Source organism: Nannospalax galili, unplaced genomic scaffold (assembly GCF_000622305.1).
Source record: "Nannospalax galili isolate Female #2095 unplaced genomic scaffold, S.galili_v1.0 scaffold188, whole genome shotgun sequence".
Lineage (NCBI taxonomy): Eukaryota > Metazoa > Chordata > Mammalia > Rodentia > Spalacidae > Nannospalax > Nannospalax galili.
The window spans coordinates 3,444,531-3,467,490 of record NW_008360325.1 but is presented as its reverse complement, the minus strand read 5'-3'; the positions used below and the strand labels follow the sequence as shown (position 1 = coordinate 3,467,490).

General features: G+C 53.3%; 1 protein-coding gene across 3 annotated transcripts; it reads left to right on the top strand.

Annotated features, from left to right (window-relative positions):
* Positions 1-13,894: 13,894 nt before the first annotated feature.
* Positions 13,895-22,181, top strand: Dlk1 (delta like non-canonical Notch ligand 1). 3 transcript variants are annotated; one of them, XM_029559924.1, is made up of 6 exons: positions 13,895-14,135; positions 15,367-15,430; positions 15,838-15,968; positions 18,353-18,494; positions 20,143-20,422; positions 20,648-22,181. In XM_029559924.1, the coding sequence occupies exons 1-6, from the start codon at positions 14,069-14,071 to the stop codon at positions 20,888-20,890; spliced, it is 927 nt and encodes a 308-aa protein (XP_029415784.1). In that variant the 5' UTR covers positions 13,895-14,068; the 3' UTR covers positions 20,891-22,181. The 3 variants fall into 3 exon arrangements, with proteins under 3 accessions (XP_029415784.1, XP_029415783.1, XP_008823832.1); XM_029559923.1 differs by having other exon boundaries at positions 20,642-22,181; XM_008825610.3 differs by having other exon boundaries at positions 20,143-21,119.
* Positions 22,182-22,960: the final 779 nt, after the last annotated feature.

Here is a 22,960-nt window from a genome sequence, read left to right as displayed (position 1 = left end):
CCCAGCCAGGGTGAGGGACAGGCAGGTGGACAGAGGCTGGCTGTGCCTGGAAGAGGGTAGTGGGATGGAGAGTTGAAGAAGGAAGGCTGCTGCTGATGGAAAAATCCCTTAAGGTCACTGCACAGGAAAGACTGGAGGAGAGAGATAGGGAGAGGGAAGGGGAGAGGGGGAGGAGGAGGGAAAGAGAGGAGAGAAAGAGAGAGAGAAAGAGGGAGGGAGGGAGGAAGGAAGGAGGGAGGGAAGGAAGGAAGGAAGGAAGGAAGAGAGAGAGAGAGAGAGAGAGAGAGAGAGAGAGAGAGGATAGACAAATAGGGAGATTATAGGTAGATACAAATAGTAGACTGATAAACATGATAGATAGATAATAGATGATAGATAGATGATTGATAGGTAGATAGATGATGATAGATAGATAGATAGATAGATGATAGATAGGCCGATAGATACTGATAGGCTAATAGATAAATGATAGAAGGATAGATGATCGATAGATAGACAGGTATATAGACATGGTCAGATAGATAAGACAGACAGACAGATAGGCAAGAAGGAGCTATCTCCCCCAGGACCTACTATACATCCTTAGTGAGGGGTTGGGGGGTGAAGGAGGGTCTTGTGAGGCCAGGAGAGGGGAGACAGAAGGAAGTATGTGATGATCAGGGACCAGCAGCTGCTGCTGGAGGAGGTGAGGGCAGTTCCCTTCCAGCTCCCCAATACCCCTGTAGGAGAGCCATGTACTTGTGGAGAGGCTTTTTTGGGGGCGGTGCTGGGAGCAGGGTCTGACGTGGAGTCAGGCTGCAGAGACACATGGGGGCTAGGGGCCCTGAACTAGCTGGCTGGTTCTTGTGTCCTGATACCCAGCTGTCCCAGGTTTGCAGGTGGAAACCTTCCGTGGCTCCAGGTGGGACAGACCTTCCCCAGGGAAGAACCAGCCTTGGAGGTTTCTCTCTGCAACCTCAGCGCAGCACTTTAATTAGTCAAGTCCTTTCTTTAACTGTTGCATACTGCTCCCCACACAGTTTATTAAAAGCCAGGCCGAGTTAAAAATACTGGTGACAAGGAAGTGCAGGCACCCCAAACCACAACTCTTCCCAGGGGAATCCCTTCCCACAGTCTGTGGGTAGCTCAGCTGGCAGGAAACCTGATGACTGCGTGGAGAGGGACAGGGCAGCCCCTCACAGCTGTGCCAGCTCCACACTGCCTGAGCTGAACAGCAGTCCGTGACCAAGCCTGGTACCCCTGGATGTCATAAAGTCCTGGATGGGGGCCAGATAGACACCCCTCTCCACCCAGAAATGAAGGTGGGATTAAACACATTCACATTCCCACCCATTCACCACAGAAGCACTTGGATCCCAACTGGGGCAAGGAGCTTGGGTCTCACTGGGCAGGATGCACAGAGATGCCCCTAGGAGGTCACATTCAGCATGGCAGACTGCAGGTAAGGTACTGGAAGGATAGCTCTGGTGACGTCCCAACAAGAGTCCTTTGGTGGTCTCTTTCTATCCATGTACGTAACAGTGAGTTAGATAGCTTTCCTGTAGACTGTTCCACCAAGTTGTCCATCCATCTGTCTGTCATTCATTCACTCAACAAAACATTTCCCAAGCCCTGACAGTGTGCCTGGGATACAGAGGGGAACTGGACATGAGCTAAGTCTTTCAGACCCTCCTGGCACCTCCCAGCACACAAAGTGGCTCACCAGCCTCCGAGGCAGAGCATATTGAATGCCGGGTTCGGAGTAAATAAAACCAATGTGAAACCACTCAGAAAGTTAAAAGCACAATTAAATGTCCAAGCGTGCCTATGACAAGGCCAGTGGCAGAGAGCTTCCTGGTGTTCTTTTTGTTCCTGGTGCCAGAGGACAGATGGGAAGGGGATCATAGCACACTAAACTAACTATGCCACCTTGACCCCACCTGCACGGGTGCTGCTGACTCAGTTAAAGAGTATGTGGAAGCATCACTTCAAATCCTTGTCTCCTTACCAAGCCAGGAGCCCTCAGAGGAGCAGGGCCGTATATGCCTCATTCAATTAACCGTTTAAGTCCTGGATCATCATCTGCAGCCTTGTCAGTCTGTAAACACCCTTGGATCCCTCTTAGAGTTAAGTGAAGGCTCAGGTGCCTGCACACGCACGCACACACTCAAATGTGCATATTCTCTGCACCCTGGAGCCCTTCACTACCTAACTCCTGTTTTTGCTTCCTCCTCACGGCCACAATTGATCATCTCCAATTCCCCATCTCCCATTCTTCCCAAGACTTTGAAGCCTTAGAGGTGTCCACCCACCTGCCCAGTGGCCACCTCTCCACCCTCATCTTCGTTTACACCTCCATGACACTGGGGACCTTGGGCCACTCCCTCACTCTCCTCTCTCAACATGTAGGATTCCTTTGTTTGGGTTTATGGGTATCAAAGAAGGAACCAAAGCACGAGGCTAGGAGATGACCAGGCCACCGATGAGGCAAGCTCCCAGGGTCCAACTCCCCGCTTCTGCTGTCTTGGTGAGTTCCTCATCTTTCCTGTCTTAGGAGTAAGTTTTCCTAGGGTTTAATTCCCAGCACAGACCCCTTGACTGGCCTCCCCCTGCTCCTGCTCCACTCCTTACCATGTGTGCCCACCCCTGCAGCTCCTGGCACCAAGCCCCTCAGCATCAGGCCTCCATCCCCGCATCTCCCTCTTGCCACAGCTCACTAGATTGCCTTCAACCCACAAACTTCCATGCACCCTCTCCTCCTCTGGCCCACGGTTCCTCCACCATACAATCAATGACAGCAGACCAGAGTCAAGGAAGATGGAGTTGGGAAGCCTAGGCCCAGAAATCAGAAAGGGTTTTGCCAAGATCATCAGAACTTTCCCTCAGTCCTGACACAGGGCTCTCTTGTCTATAGAGCGTAGATCTCAGTTCATATGGCTGGGGGCGGCCCTGACTTCACAGCCCTGTGGGGTTTCTCCTGTGTGGGTGCAGTACACCTGGTACTTTGTAGCCCGTTCCTTCAGGAGAAAGTCCCCTCCCAGAGCCTGCTGCCTCTTGGTGGAGTGGTTAACCAGCTCAGCTAACTGCACTGCCTACGGGTATGAATACCACAGAAACGGCCGGAACAGAGCTGAGCTGAAACCTCTCCCCCACAGCCCCAGCTTCCAGGGCAGAGCTAGCCTAGAGTGGGCCCTGCTACCTCTGACAGACACCCATGCCAATGAGGGCCAGGGACATAAGCCAGACCCCAGCTCAGTCACACAGAAGCCCCTCGGCCTCAGTCTCCCTCGCTGAGAGAAGGTAGTTGAACTTGATGGTCCCTGGTCCTGTGGACCCCCTTCCTTCTGTAGCTTGTACAACTGCCCTCCTGGCCCATTGTCTTTGACTTGCTGACTCGCCTGATGGTCATCGGCTGGGATGGAGGTCAGGCTCCCCATGGCCTGGATCTTCCTCCCTCAGCTCTCAGTTTGCAATCTAAGCACTGTGCTCCCCCTGCGACCCCCAGGCCTGTGGAGTAACTGGGACTGCTGTCATCCTCTAGCTTCTTTGCACCCCACCCACATCTCTGTAAATAGTCCCTTTATTAAGCTCTGTCTGATTTCAGCATCTTGCGTGAACCATCTGTCTTCTGCTGAGCCCCCCCTGACTCACGCAGGCCTCTGCTGCCTCGCTGCTTAGCTCACATTGCCTTGTTAACTCATCCTGTCAAGTGGGAGGCTGGGTCTGGATCTCCAGGAGTGGATCCTGGCTTGCGGAGGCCATTCTAGATTGCAGATGTCAGTTCTAGGCCTTGGGTCACAGGCCTAAGTACCACATCTAAGGAAGCTGGGTGGAGGGCGACCTCAGCCTGCTCTGCACTTTGTACAGTACCGTCCTGTTGGGAGGCCAGAGCCCCTCGAACACCTGCAAAGCATGAGCGGGGGGCTTCCTACCCACAGGGGAACAAGCCCCCCAGCTTTCCTTTCATCCCTGTGATCCCCCTGCCTCACGCTCTGCCTGTTCCTTGGCCTGTGCAGAGAAAACAAAGCCCTGAAGGAACTCTCAAAATGTCAACAAAGCACACAAAACAAAGACGCGAATCCTAAACCACGGGGAGACGCGGCAGCAGGTCCCCCCCGTGCCACATTAGGGTCCTGGTCACTTTCCATGGAACTATGGGTGCTGTCCAGTCACTCAGGCAGGGAAGCAGGATTATTAAGTAAAATACAGTTGGGAATAATTGGCCCATCACAGAAAAAGCCACTGAAAGGGAACTTATCAGGGAATCAATGCAGACATTCTGAGGCTGAAAGCAAATCTTCCCAGCGAAGAAACGAGCTCCCCAGGCTTACAGGACCACTTCCGACTGACCTCCAGCTCCCCAACTAAGCCAAGTACTTCCCTATTGATTCTTTGATAAGATGCTGCAATTCAGTTCCACAAATACTTAATGAGAACCTGTGTTGTACTAAAGTCTGAGCTCAGAGCCCTGGGAAAACTGATGTGAATTTGGAAAGAGCTGATTGCCTCGATTGCCTTCCTCTTTCCCTCCCTCTCTATCCCAGCTCTGAGGTAGGAGGCTGCTCTGAACATATGCACCACCACCAAACCTCCCTGACCCTTGCCCCTTGGACCTAGAGTAGCGAAGCCTGGAAAAATGCAGGCCCAGAGGCTGGTGTCATGGTTGGTGGAAAAGGCAGGCTACTGTTGGAGAGATGGTTCAGTGGTTAAGAGCACTGGCTGCTCTTGCAGAAGACTCAAGTTCTTTCTCAGCACCCACTTGGGAGCTCACAACTGCAATTGCAGTTCCACGGGATCCGATGCCTTCCGACATCCACGGGCATTGAACACATGTGGTATACTTACATACACCCAGGCAAAACACCCATACACATAAAATAGAAATAAATACATAGTTGTTTTTAAAGGCAGGTGGCTTGGGCTAGGTTGGTGATGGCCAGAATGGGGTATGGGAATGGATTAGTTAGCAATGGGCAGCATGGTCTCCAGCCCTGGGCAGTGTGTGCAGATGGACCAGGCCGGGGCAGCCGGGAGGCCAGCCCTCGTATGAGTAAACAGCAAGGTGATGATGACCCTTGGGGAGGCCCCCTCAGGAGAAGAGAAATGGTTTGGGGGAGAAATCTGGGAAGCATTTGGGAAGCAGTGGGGCTCACACTTGGGTCTGGCTTAGATAATAAAAGGAGGAAAAACTGGATTCCGGGGCCAGAAGAAGGAAGGAAAAGAAAAAGGGAAGAGCTTGGAGGAGGGAATACGGCTTGCCAGACACAGCCTGGCTGTTGTCCCCAGTCCTGTGACACTGGACGTAAAGAGAGGGTCATGCCCAGTTCCACCTCAACCCTCTTCCTGGGATGCTGGTTCTTCTGGGCTTTTTATTACATTTTATTTATTTTGGGGTATGTGTATGTTCATGTGCCACAGCGTGCGTGTGGAAGTCAACAACAACTTGCAAGAATGGGCTGTCTTTACCAACTGAGTCCCTGGGGGACTGAACTCAAGCAGTTAGACTTGGCGGCAAGTGTCTTTATCCACTGAGTGGTCTTGGGGCTTTTCAATGGGACCTTTTTCTCTTTTTCTTTCTCTCTCCTCTCTCTCTCTCTTCTCCCTCTCCCTTCCCCCCACCCTCTCTCTCTCCTTTCTTGCGACAAGTTTTTACTATGTAACCCTGTACTGGCCTAGAGCTCGCTGTGTAACTGGCTTCCAGCTCACTGAGTTGATTAGACCTTTTAAGCAAGAGAATCTGGGGATTCCTAGAGGACTTTTTACAATGAACCTCTGCAGTCCTCCTGGTGAGGCACCACCCCCTAGCATTCTAGTCCTACTCTCTCAATTCCTTTCTGGGTGACCCACAAAGAATGGCTACCCTCTCTGGGCCCTGTGACAATGCTGGATGACTGGATTGGGAGTGAGGGGCACAGTTGGGAGAGAGGAGGAATGGGCGATTTCTATACCCAGACCACGTTCAAGTGCATCAAGCTTGAGTTTGGGTTTTAAGTCACCCAGTGTGTGGAGGAGGTGGGGAGCAGGGCCAGCTCAGGCTGGGTGCCCCCTGTCCATCACTGGCTGAAGCCTAGCTGCAGACAGCTAGGTAGGGCCTCTCCGGGGTGCAGAGCGTAGCCATAGGAACCGGCTCACAATCAAGCAGAGACAGTTCAGGAGCAAGGCGCTTGGTGGAGGAGGTGCTGGGGGCCTCTAAGTGTGGTCTAATGCAGCATCCTTCGTACAAGGTCTGGGGGCCCGAGTTGGGGGGAAATGGCGGGAACATGGTTGGAATCTAGGGCACCCTCTCTCCTGGAAGGCCACTCAAGGGAGGTCAGCCACCCCTGGACCGCAAAGATCAGAGGTCCTAAGAGGGCTGCCGTCTGGAGAGGGCCCTGCGGCTGGGACAGGTTGCTAGGACACAGGATCTGAAGAGCCCATGGTAACACTCAGAGAACACGTTGTGCCTCATTCATTTATTCATTAATTCACTTAATCCATACCTACCTCACGGGTAGGGCTGCAGGCCACTGGCTGCGAGGCACAGAGAACAAGATGTTTCTGGTCCTGCTGGGTCAGGCATTCAAGCTCAACCCATTAGCACCAGAGCGGGAAGATGTGTTCTAGGGGGGGTGATGACTCCCAGGGAGGGGCCACAGGCGGGCACACTACCGGTGGCAGGCAAGAACTGTGGTGGAGGGTGGGAGGGGCCAGGACTGGCTGAGGGTTGCTTTGGGCTTCTCTCCTGGCCCCATTCCCTTTCTTAGGGGCAAGAGGATAGATACACTACTTTTCAGGAAACTCTAAAAGTCTGCCTCAGACCCAGAAGCACACTGAAAACATTTTTTAAAGATATAATTGAATGAAAATGGAAATGTTTCTTTACAAAATAAGAGAACATTGTAAAAGAACATCTTAAATTCCTCGAAAGCGGTGTTTTCACAGCCTTAAACTTCACAGGGCTTCCTGCCCACAGGCGTGGGGGGCCAAACCACCAAACACACTCCCTTTTATAGACAGAATGGAGAGGGCTGGAGGTAATGATTCTGCCCCTGGAACCTTGAGAACTGGTGTGCGGCCAGGACTAGGGCTCTCCTTGCAGGGACTCTGGGCTCAAATCGAGGACTTTTCTTTGACTGAAGGCAGTCTATGGTTTCACTTGATGCGTGCCACTTGCCTCTGCTCTGAAGGAAGGGTCCACTTCCTCCCTACAACCAAGGTGGGTGGGTGGTGCCCCACAGGATGGGTGGGGGTAGTTTGGCCTTGTTCCCAAGATTCATCATCAAGTCTGGGCATGACGTCTTTATTGTCAATACTAAAAGACAAGGGGGATTCTCATTCAGCAAACTTTGCCGTGTCGGATGAGGCTGTAGAACATTCTAGAAGAGTTAAGACAGATTTATATCTAACTACTGAAACTTTTGCACTGGTTTCCAGACTCTTTATGCCTTCTGTTCATGCTAATTCTGTTTGATAAAACTAAAACACCATACTTTGTTGCCTGTGTGTGACAAGGTCTCAGACTGGCCTTAAATCCCTGAATTCGCATGATCCTCCTGCCTCAGTCTCCCTGGGTGCTTGATTTTTGTTTGTTTTAGATTTTGTTTTTAATTTTAATTATATATATAGGTGTGGCTGAGTGTGGATTTTTACATGCGGTGCAGTGCCAGAGGAGGCCAGAAGAGGGCGTTGGCTCTCTTGCGGCTGGAGTTACAGGTTAACTGTGAACTGCCCCTACAAGAGCACTGGGAGCTGAACTCGGTCCTCTGGAAGAGCAGCCAGGGTTCTTAACTGCTGAGTCATCTTGCCAGTCCCATCTTGAGTACTGGGGACCACAGGTTCATCATCACATCCAGCTGTCAGCTCACACTCTAACAACTACACAGGAGCACATAGGCACACAACTCACACATGCCTCCTTCATACATGCAGCTGTTCTCTCCATTCTGAAGACTGTTCCCATAGGAATATCACTTTGGAGAACTCCTGTACCTCCTGCTCAGTCCAAGGACTGCTCAGCAGGAGATGTTCTAGCAGCTTCCCCGGTTTGTGCCCAGTGCCTCCTATGGCCAGCACACCCACTCCTTGGTCTCAGAGGTGCCTGAGTGGCAAAGCATCCTTTGAACTGTTTGAGATGGCGCCCTACCTTGGTTTCTAATACTGTACTCCACTTGGGGCTGCTAGCAGAACCTCCCTCCCTCTGGGCACACAGTAGGGACTTAGTCAATTCTGGACAGATGAAAGACTGCCTTTAAGGAGGCGAGCCTCTGTTTTACGGAAAATTAACTTCTGGGAATTTGTGATGAAGGAAGAATTATTGTAGTCTTTGCCAAAGCCTGTATAGACAGCTAAGTGATGAAAAGATTCTTCTTTCTTCTGGTCCTGGATTTCCTCCCTCCTGGCTGGGGGTGAGTTTACCTTCAGAGTGTAGGGGTGGGATGAGGAATCACTTAACCCTTGCAGAGACCCCAGGGCCCCACCTCTGCAGCATGACTCAGTGATGCCCTTTAAGAGGATAATTTGGTTGATGACGTGCAGGATTAGACTTGTGAACTTGACATCCTTGTCAATTGCACTGGCGAAGGAAATGAGAGGTCTATTTTTGAATCCTATCATCGATAAAAGAGGAATTGTTGGCGTTCTGGGGAGAGGCGAGACCCTGCCCAACCTGTGAAAGCTGTCGGCAGTCTGGGGAAGCTAAGCTCTTTCCCTCCCACTACGTGTAATGTACACCTGCCTAACGAACACAGGCCTCTGCAGCCCTAAAAGGCCCTAAACTCTGGAGTGGGCCCAGAGTGTCATGTGCCTCTCCAGGCCCCATGCTCAAGGCCCACGCAGGGCCTGTGCCTCTAAGGCCATGGGTCGTGTTCCTGGCTCCCTACGTGCAACACCACTTGAGACTGAAGAGCCTTTTCTCTGATTGAACTTGAAACCAAACCCTCATGTTCTCAAGCCTAAATGCTCCAGGGTGGTACCTCTCATTCCTCTCCATCCTCCGCTCCCGGACCCGCCCCTCTTCAGGAAATAAAAGACACTTTCCTTCTCCAGTCCGTGTTTCCCGCAGCTTGAAAATATATCCCAAGGGCAGGAGATGCCGGCTCATAGCATGGCATCTCTCTGGTGTTTACATCAACAGCCTCCTAGTCCAAGCTAGGCTCCAAGGTTGCTGAGCTGCCCCTCCCACGCCCAAAATGGAGGCAGAGGGGAGGGTCCCACTCTGCTCAGCCCTATTCACTCTACCACTGTGGTTGATCCTCTGAGCAGAGAGCTTGAGGCTCAGATTCTAGTAGGCTAGAATTCAAATCCCAGCTCTGCTACTCTGTGATCATCTTCGTGTCTCCCAGGGCTCAGGCGCTCAGCTCTGGAATGGGTCTGGTAGCCCCTCTAGGTGCAGGCAGTGAGGAGCCTCTGGTGAAAGCATTAAGCTGGAAATGAAATGGAGAGCAAGCTCTGGGGGAGGAAGAAGAAGCAGTGTCACTTGTGCTCTCCTCCTCACCAGTGGGGCTGAGCAGGTGGTCAGGGGGAGCTGGCCCTGTGAAGGCCACAGCACCAAGACAACCGGTGCCTGTGTCTCAGCTTCTTTCCTTGGTTAAGCATCAGTCTTGGAAAATCAGCAGGCAGTGATAGGGAGCCAGTGTCCTTTTGTAGGGGGAGGATGGAGGAGGTAAGCTGTAAGGAGGCTACAGAGCGCTCCCCTCTCCACGGGATCTCACTGGGCCTCAGTTTATTTATCCACACAGTGTCCTATTAGGAATAATCAGTAGAGAATTAGATACCTCCAAAATTGACAGCCCAGTCTAGGCAGAAAGAAAGCTTCAAGGCAGAGAAATTCTCAGTGGCGATCTGGAGCAAGGTGTCAAAAAGCGGTGGATTCCCCGCCCCCAGCTGTCCTACCCTCCATACAGGCTGGACCAGCTGGTCTTCGGACCACATCAACGCTACCTCACTAAGATCCCCCCATCAACAATTTTGCCTTTAATCAAGGGCAAAGTGGTCCTTGTGAGGGCTGGGGGCTGTAATAGGGTCCGGAGAGGGAGGGTGTAGAAGGGAGTGAATCCCAGAAAGGGGCATCATATCAACATCTCCTGGGTTCTCTCAGAACACTTTCCCCCATCTCTAGGCAAGCTTACTTGCTGGACAGAATGCCGTGGCTTTCCTCCCCTGCTCACCAAAGCCTGGGGGTTGCAGAGTCCTTGGCATGGCAAGAAGGAAACAGCCTAACTCTAAGGCAGCCTAGATTCTCATTGGACCCCAAAGTGAGCAGGTCTCTGTGACTTGTATAGGCCACCTGCTACTCCCTGCTGTGGTGACGGTTGGGCAATGCATTTGCAGTAGGGGCTGCTCGCCTCACCACTGTGAGCTCAGGGGTCTGAAGAGAGGAAAGACAGAGGAGGAGTGCTCCCATAGAGAAGGGGGGCGTGACTCCCAGCCCCCAGGATCTGCTTGGCAAATGGCAGACTGTGCGGATTTCTCCCTGAGGGACTGGATTGGCATTTTCATGCTTCCCATGCGGCCTCAGAGTCTGTGACAGTCTGCAGTCTCCCCTCCCTAACGCTCTTAAGCTACTCCTCGCATCTGCCTGCTACACAGACATCTTCAGCCGGCAGCATTCACAAATGCTTTATTGAGCTCGAACCCCCCCCAAACTCACTGAGCTTGGGGGTCGGCAAGCGGAGAACTACCAGCCCCAAAACACCCTGCAGGCACTCCTAAAATGACCCTGTCTGCTCCCCTTTAAGATCTCTGTAGCCTTCAGGCAGGGATGGAAGTCCCTGGGAACAGCCTTCTGTTTGGAGACTGTGGAAGCTCAGTGCTTTTCTGCTTACAAAACCCTGAGGTCTCTTTGGGGACAGGTGTGTGATCCCTGCTTACAGACATGGAAACATGGCTCAGAGTGACTGGCCAGTACTCTGAGCAGGCACGAGATGGAGCTGGGTTAGAAAGCAGGTACTCATCGGCCAAGGGAGTGCCCTTTCAGTTTAAGCCCGAGGGACATTTGGACACAGGTTGCCCTCCCTGGCCAACCTCTCCCTTTCCAACACTGGGGAGGGCAGGGTATAGGAGGAGGCTTGGGAGGGGAAGGTGGAGTCTAGCTGAAGGGTTCACTCCACTGCTGCTGGGACCCCTTTGTGTGCTATGTACCCTTCTCTGCTGCCTTGGGTAGTAGATACCTCAGCTCCTAGACCCCCCCACCCCAGCTCTGCCCCTTCTTGGCTGCTGACCGAGGAGCTCAACCCTTCCAGTCTGCCTGCTGCTCGGTACTACATGGGATAATTTTGGAGGCTGAGGTCAGGGGTTTTGGAAGGAGGGGAGAGATGGGGGGGGCAAGGAAACCTTGGTGATCCCCAGAGCAGACAGTGGAGCCTGCCAGACACTCTCATTTTAGCTAGGGGCTTTGGGTTAAAAACAAAACAAAACGAAAACCTAATTTGCTTTGCTGGTCTCATTTTATTAACTGGAGACAAGAACCTGTGGGAGAAGTCCGTGGAACCACACAAACTTAGGTTACCCTAATGGCTGTCTCTAGGCCGCCTTAGAAGCCATTCCCACAAACCTATATCCGGGCAGGGCTTCTGTAGAGAATGCAAGAAAAAGACACGCTCCCCCCAGGCGCTTGGGGACTGTCCTCCTTGGTTGCTTAGAGCAAAGCCTGAACCTTCCTGGTGTATGGACCTGGGGGCTCCCACTAGCTGGCCTCTCCACACAGATCCTCAACATGCCCAATGTCCTCAATTCTCCCCCTCAGGCTGAAGTACTCCCACCCCAGATTCAAAGACTCAAAGATTACCCCCCCACGCACACACACATGCAGTGTGGGAAAAGGGAGACTGACTAGATGGACACTGACTCATTGCATCTGGGATCTAAATGCAAATTAATGTATGCAAACTAAGCATACCTGAATGTCCCATCTAAAAATCCTAACCTCGGTTCTCCAGTGGTTGAATGGCTGTATTTTTACTTTTTATTTATTTAGATTTAAATTGTTTTATTATTTATATTTTATCTTTAATTGTTTTACATTTATTTGCATTTAATTTTTAGGTCCATTTGCCTACATTTTGAAATTTTTTTACATTTATTTACATTTTATTTTTTAACATTTATTCACATTTAAAATTTTTTAAAACATTTTATTTATTTAACGTGCATGCATGTATTGCCTGCATGTAGGTAAGTGCACCCGTGTCGTGCAGTGCCCACAGAAGACAGAAGAGGCTGTCGGGTCCCCTGAAACTGGATTTACAGACAGTTGTTAGCTGTCATGTGGGTGCTGGGATTCGAACCTGGGTCTTCTGCAAGAACAGCCAGTGTTCTTAATCGCTAAGCCATCTCTCCAGCCCCTACATTTAAAAGTTTTTACATTTATTTATTTGTGTGTGTGTGCGCGTGCGTGCATGTACGCATGTGTGTTTGCACATGTGCATGTGTGTGCCTGTGATGGGAGGTTTGTGGTCCCACGACAACTTTCTGGAGTTTATTCCCTCTTTCTATCATGTGAGTCCTGGGGCTCAAACTCAGGTTTCCAGGGTTGACTGCAAACACTTTTACCAGCTGAGCCATCTCGATGACCCTATGTACATTTTATTTATGGGAGGTGTGCACATGTGTGCCGCAGCACGTGTGGTGATCAAAGGGTGGTGGCAAGCATCTTTACCTACCTCGCTGACCCCTTAAATGACTTCTTTCTCCTTTTGAGCCTAGAATGGGGGGGGGGTGAGGATCCCAGCAGGGTGAAAGGCTCTGTTCCCTGCAGAGAGGACTCTAAACCCTGGCTGGGGTGAAGAGGAAAGGGTTTGCCTAGGGAACCCCCCCCCAGCTTTGCAGAAGAGTAGGCATCTGGCAGTCGGCACCCCCCACTTTCTCCATCCCAAGCCATCCCTACTGAAAGCAGCAAAGTGGGACTGCTGGGTGTGACTGTGAGCTTGTGATTATGAGCATATTGGTAAAACTGTCAGCACGTGTCATTGTGGACAAAGATGGGCTCGACTGTGTGTGCACTGGAGTAATGTGTGAGTGGATCCAAGAAGCCGTGGTGTGTGTTCGGGGATATAAGTGTTGTAACAGGCTTACGGCTGTGCATGTTGAAAAGAGTCTGTTTTTTATGTTTCAGTATGACTAAGGCCCAGACTTGTGACTGCGGCACCTGTGGGGAGGGGGGAGGTGCGGGGTGACGCACGATGTCGTCGGTGTTTACCAGTGGTCTCCTGTGTTTACAGGCGATCTGCGTGGAGGGGCAGCAGAGGCGCAAGGAGGCTCAGCATCTCATAGCTGGCGCGTCGGCTGCCTGGAGCACATCGGGCAGTTCTCTGGCTGTCCTGGGCCTGTGGCCTGTACCCTATTAGGCGCAGTGTACTAGAGTTGTAGTGTGTGTTGGGGTACGTGGGGCAGGTGCACTCGCACCTGCACGTCCCCCTGCCCCACTATGGCCAGGCTCGTCGGGGGTCTTCGTCTCTTCATAGCGGTTTTCGTGTGTGCGTCTGTGATCATGTGCATATTCCACATCTTCGTAGTGTGCGTCTGGGTCCTTCTGGGGTTTTGACCCGGGCCTCTGTGTGTCCCGGACCCTCGACCCTAAGTGTCTTTCTGTGCTGTCTGCGCGCACTTCTGTATTCCGAGTGCCTGCCGTTGTTTTCGCCTGGGGTGTGCCGCCCGGCCTGGCTCGATTCCTGCGACTCCCGCTAAGCGGGCCTGCGCCAGCACCGCGTGCTGCTCTGTGCTGGGACCGCGTGCCCATCGTGCGCAGGTACCCGTCCAGCCAAGAGTGCGCCCGTGTGCGCGAGCGGGCTTCCGGGCGCGGCAGCGGTGGGGGGTGGCTCCGCGAGGGGGTGGGTCACCGGGACTGGCCGGCGCCGGCCCCGTGAGCGCAGGGCGGGGGCGGGGGCGGGGGCCGCGGAGGGGGGGGGAGACAGTACGAAAAGGCGGCGCGCGCTGCGCAGCGGCAGCTCCTCGGAGGCGGCGGAGAGCAGCGCGCAGCCCGGTGCAGCCCTGGCTTTCCCCTCGCCCCGCGCCCGCGCCCCCTTCAGCGTTCGCAACCAGAAGCCCAGCGGGGCGCCGGGATCCGCTTCCGCACCGCCGCAGCTCCCGGGACCCCGACCCCGGCCACCCCGAGATGACCGCGACCGGAGCCCTCCTGCGCGTCCTCTGGCTCCTGCTGGCTTTCGGCCACAGCACTTATGGTGAGACCCCCGGCGGCCTGGCTCGCGCCCCCCCTGGGGAAGCCTGCGATGCCCCGCCGGTCCCCCGCGCGTCCTGTCCCGAGTGCCCCAACTCCCGCCCGTCCCGCCTAACCCTAAGCCCCGCGCTGTGCCCGCCTCGCCCTCCTCGCACCACCCTTGCGTGCCAAGCCTGGTCCCGGGGGTCCCAGGAGTCGCGGGAGGTGGGAGACCCCAGCCCCTTCCCGCCCCGCAGAAGTGGCGTTCGGAGGGGTGTCGTTGCGCGGATGGAGGAGGTATGAAAAAGGAGGTGACGCTGGAGGTCTTCCATTAAAAAAAAAACGTTCTGGGTGCAACTTTGGGGGTGCCCTTGCATATGTGCTTGGGAACGGGTCTCAGGTGCCATTGGGGAGGGACTTTGCCGCCGTAGCCCCCAGTTTCCAACAGGACCACCGCTGGAGCCCCTCCTGCGTGTTGCGTTTCTCTAGGTGAGGGGCTGCGACACTCGTGTCTGCAGCGGCCATCTGTCTCTGGCAGCGAGAGAGTTGCCCCCTTCCCGCAGCGCCCTCCGCCCCCACTGCGCCAGTGGTTGGGGGGGGTGTCTGGACAGCTCAAGAGCTGGTTGAATAAATGCATACAGTAGGTGCCTATTAGTGTCAGAATCTCTTAGCTGCGACGGAATCTCAGAAGCTCTGCAGAATAAAACGTTGCGTAGTTTCTTAATGTGACCAGTGTGGGTTAGGAGAAATGGGGAGCTAGGTCTTGGATGCCTGGTTCAACTGGGATTAACCTTAGGGGGTGGAAATCTAGCCACTTTACCTGTGGGTCAACCAGGTGGACATATCTGGGTTTTCCCAGGACCTTAAAATCCACTCCCCTCACCCTCTGCTCTGCAAAAGCAAGGGCTTGACTGCCCAGGGGTCAAAAGCTGCCCCTCCACTGTCCCACATTCCCATTTTAGGGGGTCGTGGGGGCTTCTGTTTTCTTTAGGGGAAAAGATGTGTTTGCTTTGCACTTAGGAACAAGGGGTACACAGTGCTCACCCTGTAGCTAGGAACACGCAGCTCTGTTTTCCTGGGTAGGTTGAGTCACAGCCATCTACAGAGGAGCAGTACCTACTGTGTGCCAGGCTGGTAGGACCCAAGAGGGTCTTTGGCTCCCTCCTGGTTGAGGGCAGGGGGCCAGCTGAGAGATGGGCTTTGTAGTGTTCCCCAGGTCTTGTGGGGTGAATTGTGTAACCTTTCTTTTTTCTCAGGGGCTGAATGTTTCCCACCCTGTGACCCCCAAAATGGATTCTGTGAGGATGACAATGTCTGCAGGTAATGGAACAGGCCCCTTGAGGGGCCACAGCAGGGTCCTGGGGAGTCTTGGAGCCTAGGTGAAGGCAGGGGCTCTGCCACAAAACTGCGTCACAGCTTTCTTGCTTCTGCAGAAAACTGGTGGAGGGGGGAGGAGGAAACAGAAAGGGGGGGCAGGAGGAGAGTCTCTAACATGGTGTGACCGTTGCGGGCCACTGCGTCAAATACAGTTCTTCTCGGCTCTGGGGACCCTCCTGTTTCTGCCCCTCAGCACCTCCTTTCAGGTGACTGGTGTTTGCCCCTGGAAGCCACTGGCCTGGCACTGCTCAATGACCACCAAGGGATCTCAGTTCTGCAGAAGGCAGCCCAAGCCCCCTCTTGGCCCTTGCTCCCCTCATATGTTCCCATTTCTTCCCTTTGCCCCACAGGTGCCAGCCCGGCTGGGAGGGTCCCCTGTGTGACCAGTGCATGACCATTCCTGGCTGCGTCAATGGACTCTGCGAAGAGCCCTGGCAGTGCACTTGCAAGGATGGCTGGGACGGGAAACTCTGTGACATAGGTGGGCACTGGCCTTGGTCCCCCACCTCACCCCTGTTCCCTGTCCTCCCAGTTGCCAGCTCCCTTCTCTCCCCTCTCCTTCAGCCTTACTCCAGAATGTCCAAGGCTCTCTATTGTAGGGATCTGTATGTATGTATACTTCCTGCTGGGCCCAAATAACTCCTCAAATGTAGGGACTCTGTTTTGTTCCCCTGGATGCTGCCTGCACCCAGACATGGGGGTCTGGGAAGTTGCCTGTCAGATAAAGAGTCACAAAATAAACACACAGCACACTGGAAACTACTGCTGGACCACAGACCCAGGCAACCTGTGCAGGTCACTGGGGCACATAGATGGAGAAGTGGGGTGGGGGGGGCAGGGGGGCTGTTTCTCAGGACTCAAGCGTCAAGAAAAGCAAGACAGCCAATAAACAAGTGTGGGGGCAGGAGTCAATGCTGAGTGGCAGGGGCTGAGTCAGGATCACAAGTCAGCAAGGCTCAGGAGTTCAGGTGTGGCAAGAGGCTGGCAGTGGGGGGAGGCTGAAAAGGGGTTAAGGTTCTGTTGATTTTATTAATTTATGCAATCTTTGTAAATTGAGAGCTGCATTGTTGTGGGAATCCATTCTCATTTGCAAAACCTGTTCCCAAAGTCCAGACTAACTGAAGTCCTGGGGTATAAGGTGTGTGTTGGAAGGTGGGGGGGGTGATTTCTCCACAGGAAGGCAGATAGTGTGCTTCCCCAGACCTTTCTCCCCAATAGCAGTGACAAATAGGGACACTGAGGACCAGAGAAGCAAAAGGATCCCAAATTGTCTCAGGACCCCTCCTAGGTGGTGGCATGGTGGGTGGGGGAAGGTTTTGTCTGCAGCTGACGCATGCTCTGGTCACAGCTCCGCAGCCCCTTGTAGATGCAGCAGCCCTTGCTGCTTTGAGCTGTTTAGGGGATGCCAGAAAAGCCACTGGTGGGGATCAGGGTTAGACTTTTACTCAGGACCCCACCCTTCTAGGTATCTGAACCCAGAACAGCCTCTTGAATTTTCTAGACAGAATCCTCCCTCACAGGTCCCTCTGCATATCCCCTCTCCATCAGGTCCACAAAGGCTGCGTGGGTGGAAATAGCTGGAGAGTTGGGGTGTCTCAGGGGGAAATAGCCCCTGGGTAATGGCCTGCATGGCCACAGCTGCTGTCCCCCTCCCCCGCCCCGTCCCCCCACCCCAGCCCTCTCTTTGAAGCAGCTGATTCACCCGTCTTGGGGTTGGAGGCTCAGGAGGACTGGCATTTGGGCGAGATGCAGGGACAGGTTCGGGGGTGGTCACCACATCTTTAGCTTAAATTCAAGATTCCTAGTGACAGGAGAGCAGGGTCAGAGAATCCAGAGCTGACTGAGGAGGCTCGGTGGCGCACTAGTGTTTTGCTGGCGCTATCCGGGAAAGATAAATCCTCTTTATGTCTCCTTGCACCATGCCGGCTCCCGCAGAGAGTCCACTAACATGGTGCCTTTCCATGTTGATGAACGGTGGTCTCCCAACCACCAGGGCACAAGGCTCTTTAAAAGAGGAGAAAAAAAATCTCACATGTGCCTTTAGCATAAGGAACCCCTTCCCCCAGGCTGCCTTGCTTTCTAATACACACACACACACACACACACACACACACACACACACATATATATATATATACATATTTTTAAAAACAAACACACGGGGCTCCCCAAGGAGCGCTTTTCCTTCTATATGGTAGGAAACCAAGGCAGCGGAGAGGCACTGAACCCTGGGGGACAGCAGGCTGGAGTAGCCACAAAGGGTCGGTTCCTGGCCCAGCTGGGAAGCTGAGGTCTCCAGAGTCAGAGATCCCTGCTCCAGGTCCCTTTGTTTAGCTCATCCTTGGCTTTCTGAGCCCCAATAATGAAGTGAGCCTGACAGGAGGTGTTAAAAGACAGTGGAAATAGAAGTTCATGGAACCCTGTGTGAACAGGCGAGCACTCAATTGTTCTAATTTTGCTGCCTTCAAAATCGGCAGTCTTTTTATCCTTGGGCCCCTTTAGTTCAGAACTTGCAAACAGAAGGACCACAGGGTGGGGAGGCAGTGCTGGGATAAATTAGACTCCCATGGGGGTCTTTGATGGAAAAGTGTTAAGAGCTGTTTTTTCTCCCCAAGTGTCTGGTTGTACCAGCTCCCAGGTGGCAAAGACCCCCTTCCCTAAATGTGGGACGCTGGGTCTGAAGGAAGAGATTTCTTAAGGAATCTCAACTGGCTCACTGTTTGGGGGAGGTGAAGGTCACTGAGCTTTCCTCACTTTCTTTACTTGAGGTCTTGTGCCCTCTTACTAGAAACCCTGCCATTTGAGGTCCCTGTCACACTGGTTTCTGGAAGGGAAAACTAAATGCTGGTTTTCTTTGTTTCCCAGATGTCCGGGCTTGCACCTCAACCCCCTGCGCCAACAATGGTACCTGCGTGGACCTGGAGAAGGGCCAGTACGAGTGCTCCTGCGCCCCTGGATACTCTGGAAAGGACTGCCAGCACAAGGCTGGGCCCTGCGCGGTCAACGGGTAAATATACTTCCTCACTCTGTGGGTCCTGCCTGAGCCCCCCCTAAAGACCCTTTCAGCCTAACCCTGTAGGACCTGAGGAAGTAAGTGCTCCAGGAGACCACATGCTCCACAGGGCGTTATGGAGGAATGTGTCGCTTCCCCAATTACAAATGGTCCTGAAGGTGATTTCATATTCCCCTAGTGTTGCCACACCCTTATGTCCGTGAATGACACTAGACTGGGACAGGGACGGAAGAGCTGAGGTGCACAGTTTTCCAAAAGGCAACACAATAAGAGATCAGAGTGCAGCAGGGCCAGGCCATGAAACCCATTTACCATATTGTAGGGAGCTGTTGAGGGCACCACAATTGGATTTTCCGGGATGTCAGGAGATTGGGGGTGTGGTAGGGGACACTAGCTTTGGCTAGCCTTGGTGGGGAGAGGGCTCTGCGACTCCTGTCCAAGACAGCACTTTCCAACAGCTCTGCTAGTTCTCACCTTTGAGTGGGCTACAGAGAGGGGCCAGGAGAGATGGGGGGGGTGTCTTTCCTGAATAAGTTCACTTTGCCCAGGTCTTCTTGGTTGTAGAGAGAATCCAGGAATCTCAGAGACTGTGGGGGTCTAAAGACCCGTATTCAGAAGGGAGCATCCGAGGGGGGTGACCACTGAACTCTGTTGCTGCTTACTGACATAGAGAGTGGAAGAACACAGGGCGAGACCTTGCAACTGTTTAGCTCTTCTCTGTAACAGACTTGAACCAGTGTGTCAAAATAGAGCCCCAGGTCCTCCAGGCTCCCTCAGAGTCCAGCTGCCCTGCAGTCTCAATGCTTATTCCTTGTGCTTGGGGTGGGGTGGGGGCTTTTCTTTCTCTGGAGTTTTGCCATTTATCAGATGACAAAGGGCTCGCTCGTTTAAAAGTACTTACATTAAATACTCCATGTGCTCCGCTTTGAGCAAAGGGCTCTGGTTTGCAAGCTGCACTTGGGTGAATGGAGGACTATTACCAGCAGAGACACAACCCCAACCCCAGATTTCTTTCACTGAGAATCCCCAAGGGTTTCCTTCACAATAGCTAGCGGGGGCCCACTCTGCCAGAAATAAAAATAATAAGGGGTGGGGGTGGGGTAGGGGATGCTAGCTAGAGCCACAAGAGCAGAACCCAGGAGAGTCCCAGAGAGCTGGAGGGAAGGCTCCCTTTTACCCTTTTCATCCCTTGATTCTGCCTCAGCAGCCCAGGGATGGAGCTGGGGGAAGGATCTTGCTCCAAGCTTGGGCCACCACCAATAACGCCTCTCCCAACCTCAGTTTCCCCCACTGTCTAGTGACTGTCCTTCAGTGCTCTTCAGGCCGGAGAGATGAATAAGAGGTGGGAGAGGTCCTGGGCTTCCTGACATGGGAGGTCAGGTCTGCTCCAGGTTGGCATCATGACAGGGTGAGGTGTGCCCCCCGACCCTTGGACAGCCCATGAGCCCTCGCAGCCGGGGGACCCAGACCCAGGTGCCTCCCTGGCTGGCACTGCATCCCTTCCTGGCCTGACCTAAGCACTGCCCTTTGGCCAGGTCCTGTGGAAGGTGCAGAGAGAGGCGCTCCGTCTCCGCCCCCTGCCCCCACAGCCCAGTCCCGCCCGGCCCCCGAGGGCCCCTTTACCGTGCCCGTTGTGTTGCAGGTCCCCCTGCCAGTACGGAGGTACCTGCGTGGACGACGAGGGCCGGGCCTCCCATGCCTCCTGCCTGTGCCCCCCTGGCTTCTCAGGCAATTTCTGCGAGATCGTGGCCAACAGCTGCACCCCCAACCCGTGCGAGAACGACGGTGTCTGCACCGACATCGGGGGCGACTTCCGCTGCCGCTGCCCAGCCGGGTTCGTGGACAAGACCTGCAGCCGCCCGGTGAGCACCTGCGCCGGCGGCCCGTGCCTAAACGGGGGCACCTGCCTGCAGCACTCTCAGGTGAGCTACGAGTGTCTGTGCAAGCCCCCGTTCACGGGCCCCACGTGCGCCAAGAAGCGCGGGGCCAGCCCGGTGCAGGTCACCCACCTGCCCAGTGGCTACGGGCTCACCTACCGCCTGACCCCCGGGGTGCACGAGCTGCCGGTGCAGCAGCCGGAGCACCGCATCCTGAAGGTGTCCATGAAAGAGCTCAACAAGAGCACCCCTCTCCTCACCGAGGGTCAGGCCATCTGCTTCACCATCCTGGGCGTGCTCACCAGTCTGGTGGTGCTGGGCACCGTGGCCATCGTCTTCCTCAACAAGTGCGAGGCCTGGGTGTCCAACCTGCGCTACAACCACATGGTGCGGAAGAAGAAGAATCTGCTGCTTCAGTACAACAGCGGCGAGGAGCTGGCGGTCAACATCATCTTCCCGGAGAAGATCGACATGACCACCTTCAGCAAGGAGGCTGGCGACGAGGAGATCTAAGCAGCGTCCCCCCAGGCCCCTCTGTATTCTCGGGGTTCCGCAGAGCTCACTATATGCGGTCTGTGCTCATTTTTGTGGTGGAGCTTGCTATCTTTTGTGTGGAAACTAGTGAACGCTACGCTTACCTATACTGTCTTTGTGTTGCTGTGTGACAAGATGCTAAAAGAATCCCCTTTCTCTTTATTAATGCATGATTACAAATAATAATAAGAATTTCATCTCTGAATGAGTTAAAGAGATAAGTATGTTATTCTAAACTCTAAATATTTATTCTCAAAATATCAAAAAGACCAAAAAAAAACAAGGTAACAGAACCAGGGCTCGGTGCTGATGACCCTCTCCCAGCCGGGGGAGGTGTTGCCACCACAGGGTCCTTGTGAAACCATAAGAGTTGTGCGTGACCACTCACTGTGAAAAGGGCTAAACTCTTTCGTTCCTCACGCGAGCCACCTCGACTCACACTCACATCCAGTCTCACACCGCAACCCTTAGATCTTACCGATTTATTTGTGACTTTGCAGTGTGTAGTGGCTGTGTGTCAGGTAGAGAGAGCCCCTGGGTTGGCTGCAGACCAAGGGGCAGAGGTTGGGCCCTTGACCCAGCCCTGCCACTAACTCGCTGTGTGACCCTTGGCGAGTCCCTCTTCCCAACCCTGGGCCACCCCCTTACCCCTCTCTCGAGGGAGGGGTTTGAACATCCAAGCCACCAAGGTCCTCTCTAGCTCTAAAACACAGAATTAGGAACGAGGGGTGTATACCAAAACGCTTCCTGACCCGGAGAATAGGATCTGATGGGGACTCGGTCTCATCCTGGGATCCGAGAGGTTTTGGCCTATCCTGGATGTACACTTGATACTGAGGTTGATCCCAATTGCTCTTCCCAAAGTGGGGAGCCTCCTGGCTCAGCATTTGGGAAAAATTGGCCCCTTTAGGTCAAAATGTGCCATTTGGAGTTGCCTCTTGAGCAGCCCCCCACCCCCAGCCCTAGCCCCAAACTCCTCAAGCTCCGCCCCTATGCCTGCCACTCACCCTATAGAGACATTAGCTTTGAGACTTAAGTGTACCTTGAACCACAAGTGCCCCTGGCAAAATCTGAGCGAGCGACACAGCCCTCACCAAGGTTTTCACAGCGTTTAGTGGAAATTGTTGCTTGTGGGGCATTTTCTTGTTCTGTGGTGGAAGTGGGATATGACCTGTCCACAGCCATGGATCTACGTTTGTGTTGCTGAATTACTATCCCTCAGATCCCAAAAGACCTAGCCAGCTTCTGAAGTTCGAATTTGCTCTTTTTTTGTTTTTGTTTTTTGGGGGTTTTTTTTTTGAAAAAGAACATCTATCTTTTTTGAAAAAAAAAAAAAAAGAGAAACGGGAAGGAGCCGTGTAGCTTCGGATCTTTTGTTTTTGGGGGTTCGGGCGCGGACACGCCCTTTTGTTCTGTGGTGGAAGTGGGATATGACCTGTCCACAGCCATGGATCTACGTTTGTGTTGCTGAATTACTATCCCTCAGATCCCAAAAGACCTAGCCAGCTTCTGAAGTTCGAATTTGCTCTTTTTTTGTTTTTGTTTTTTGGGGGTTTTTTTTTTGAAAAAGAACATCTATCTTTTTTGAAAAAAAAAAAAAAAGAGAAACGGGAAGGAGCCGTGTAGCTTCGCAACTTTTGTTGTTGGGGGTTGGGCAGCTGCACAGCCCTTGGAGAATCTATGCTCTTAGCTTTAAGTATGAGCCATGTTTACCTTGCTCTGCGTACTTGCTTATAAGTCATCATCATCATCACCTACCATCATTTGAACCATGGTCACACCACACACGTCTTCAGTCACCACCCACTGGTCCTGTGCGTCATCGTTGTCACACACCATCAGCCTCATTACCCCTCCAAACCCCAGGTTCATTACTAATTCCCACCCAAAGCCTTGACACCAAGTATCTCTTCAGAGCCATTATTCCCTCTCCTAGTCATTCATCACCCTCAGCCCAAGCCCCTCCTTACCTTGGTCACCAAAAGTCCCTGATCCCCACCTTGGTCCCCAACAAGCTCCTCCCAGTCCCATCCTGAAATCCCTCCCCAT

Bases quoted from the DNA above. Each gene is read 5' to 3' on its own strand.
- Dlk1 (XM_008825610.3), top strand. From the start codon at position 14,069: ATGACCGCGACCGGAGCCCTCCTGCGCGTCCTCTGGCTCCTGCTGGCT. The intron at 14,136-15,366 runs GTGAGACCCCCG...CTTTTTTCTCAG, and splicing joins TTTCGGCCACAGCACTTATG to GGGCTGAATGTTTCCCACCC. The intron at 18,495-20,142 runs GTAAATATACTT...GTTGTGTTGCAG, and splicing joins GGGCCCTGCGCGGTCAACGG to GTCCCCCTGCCAGTACGGAG.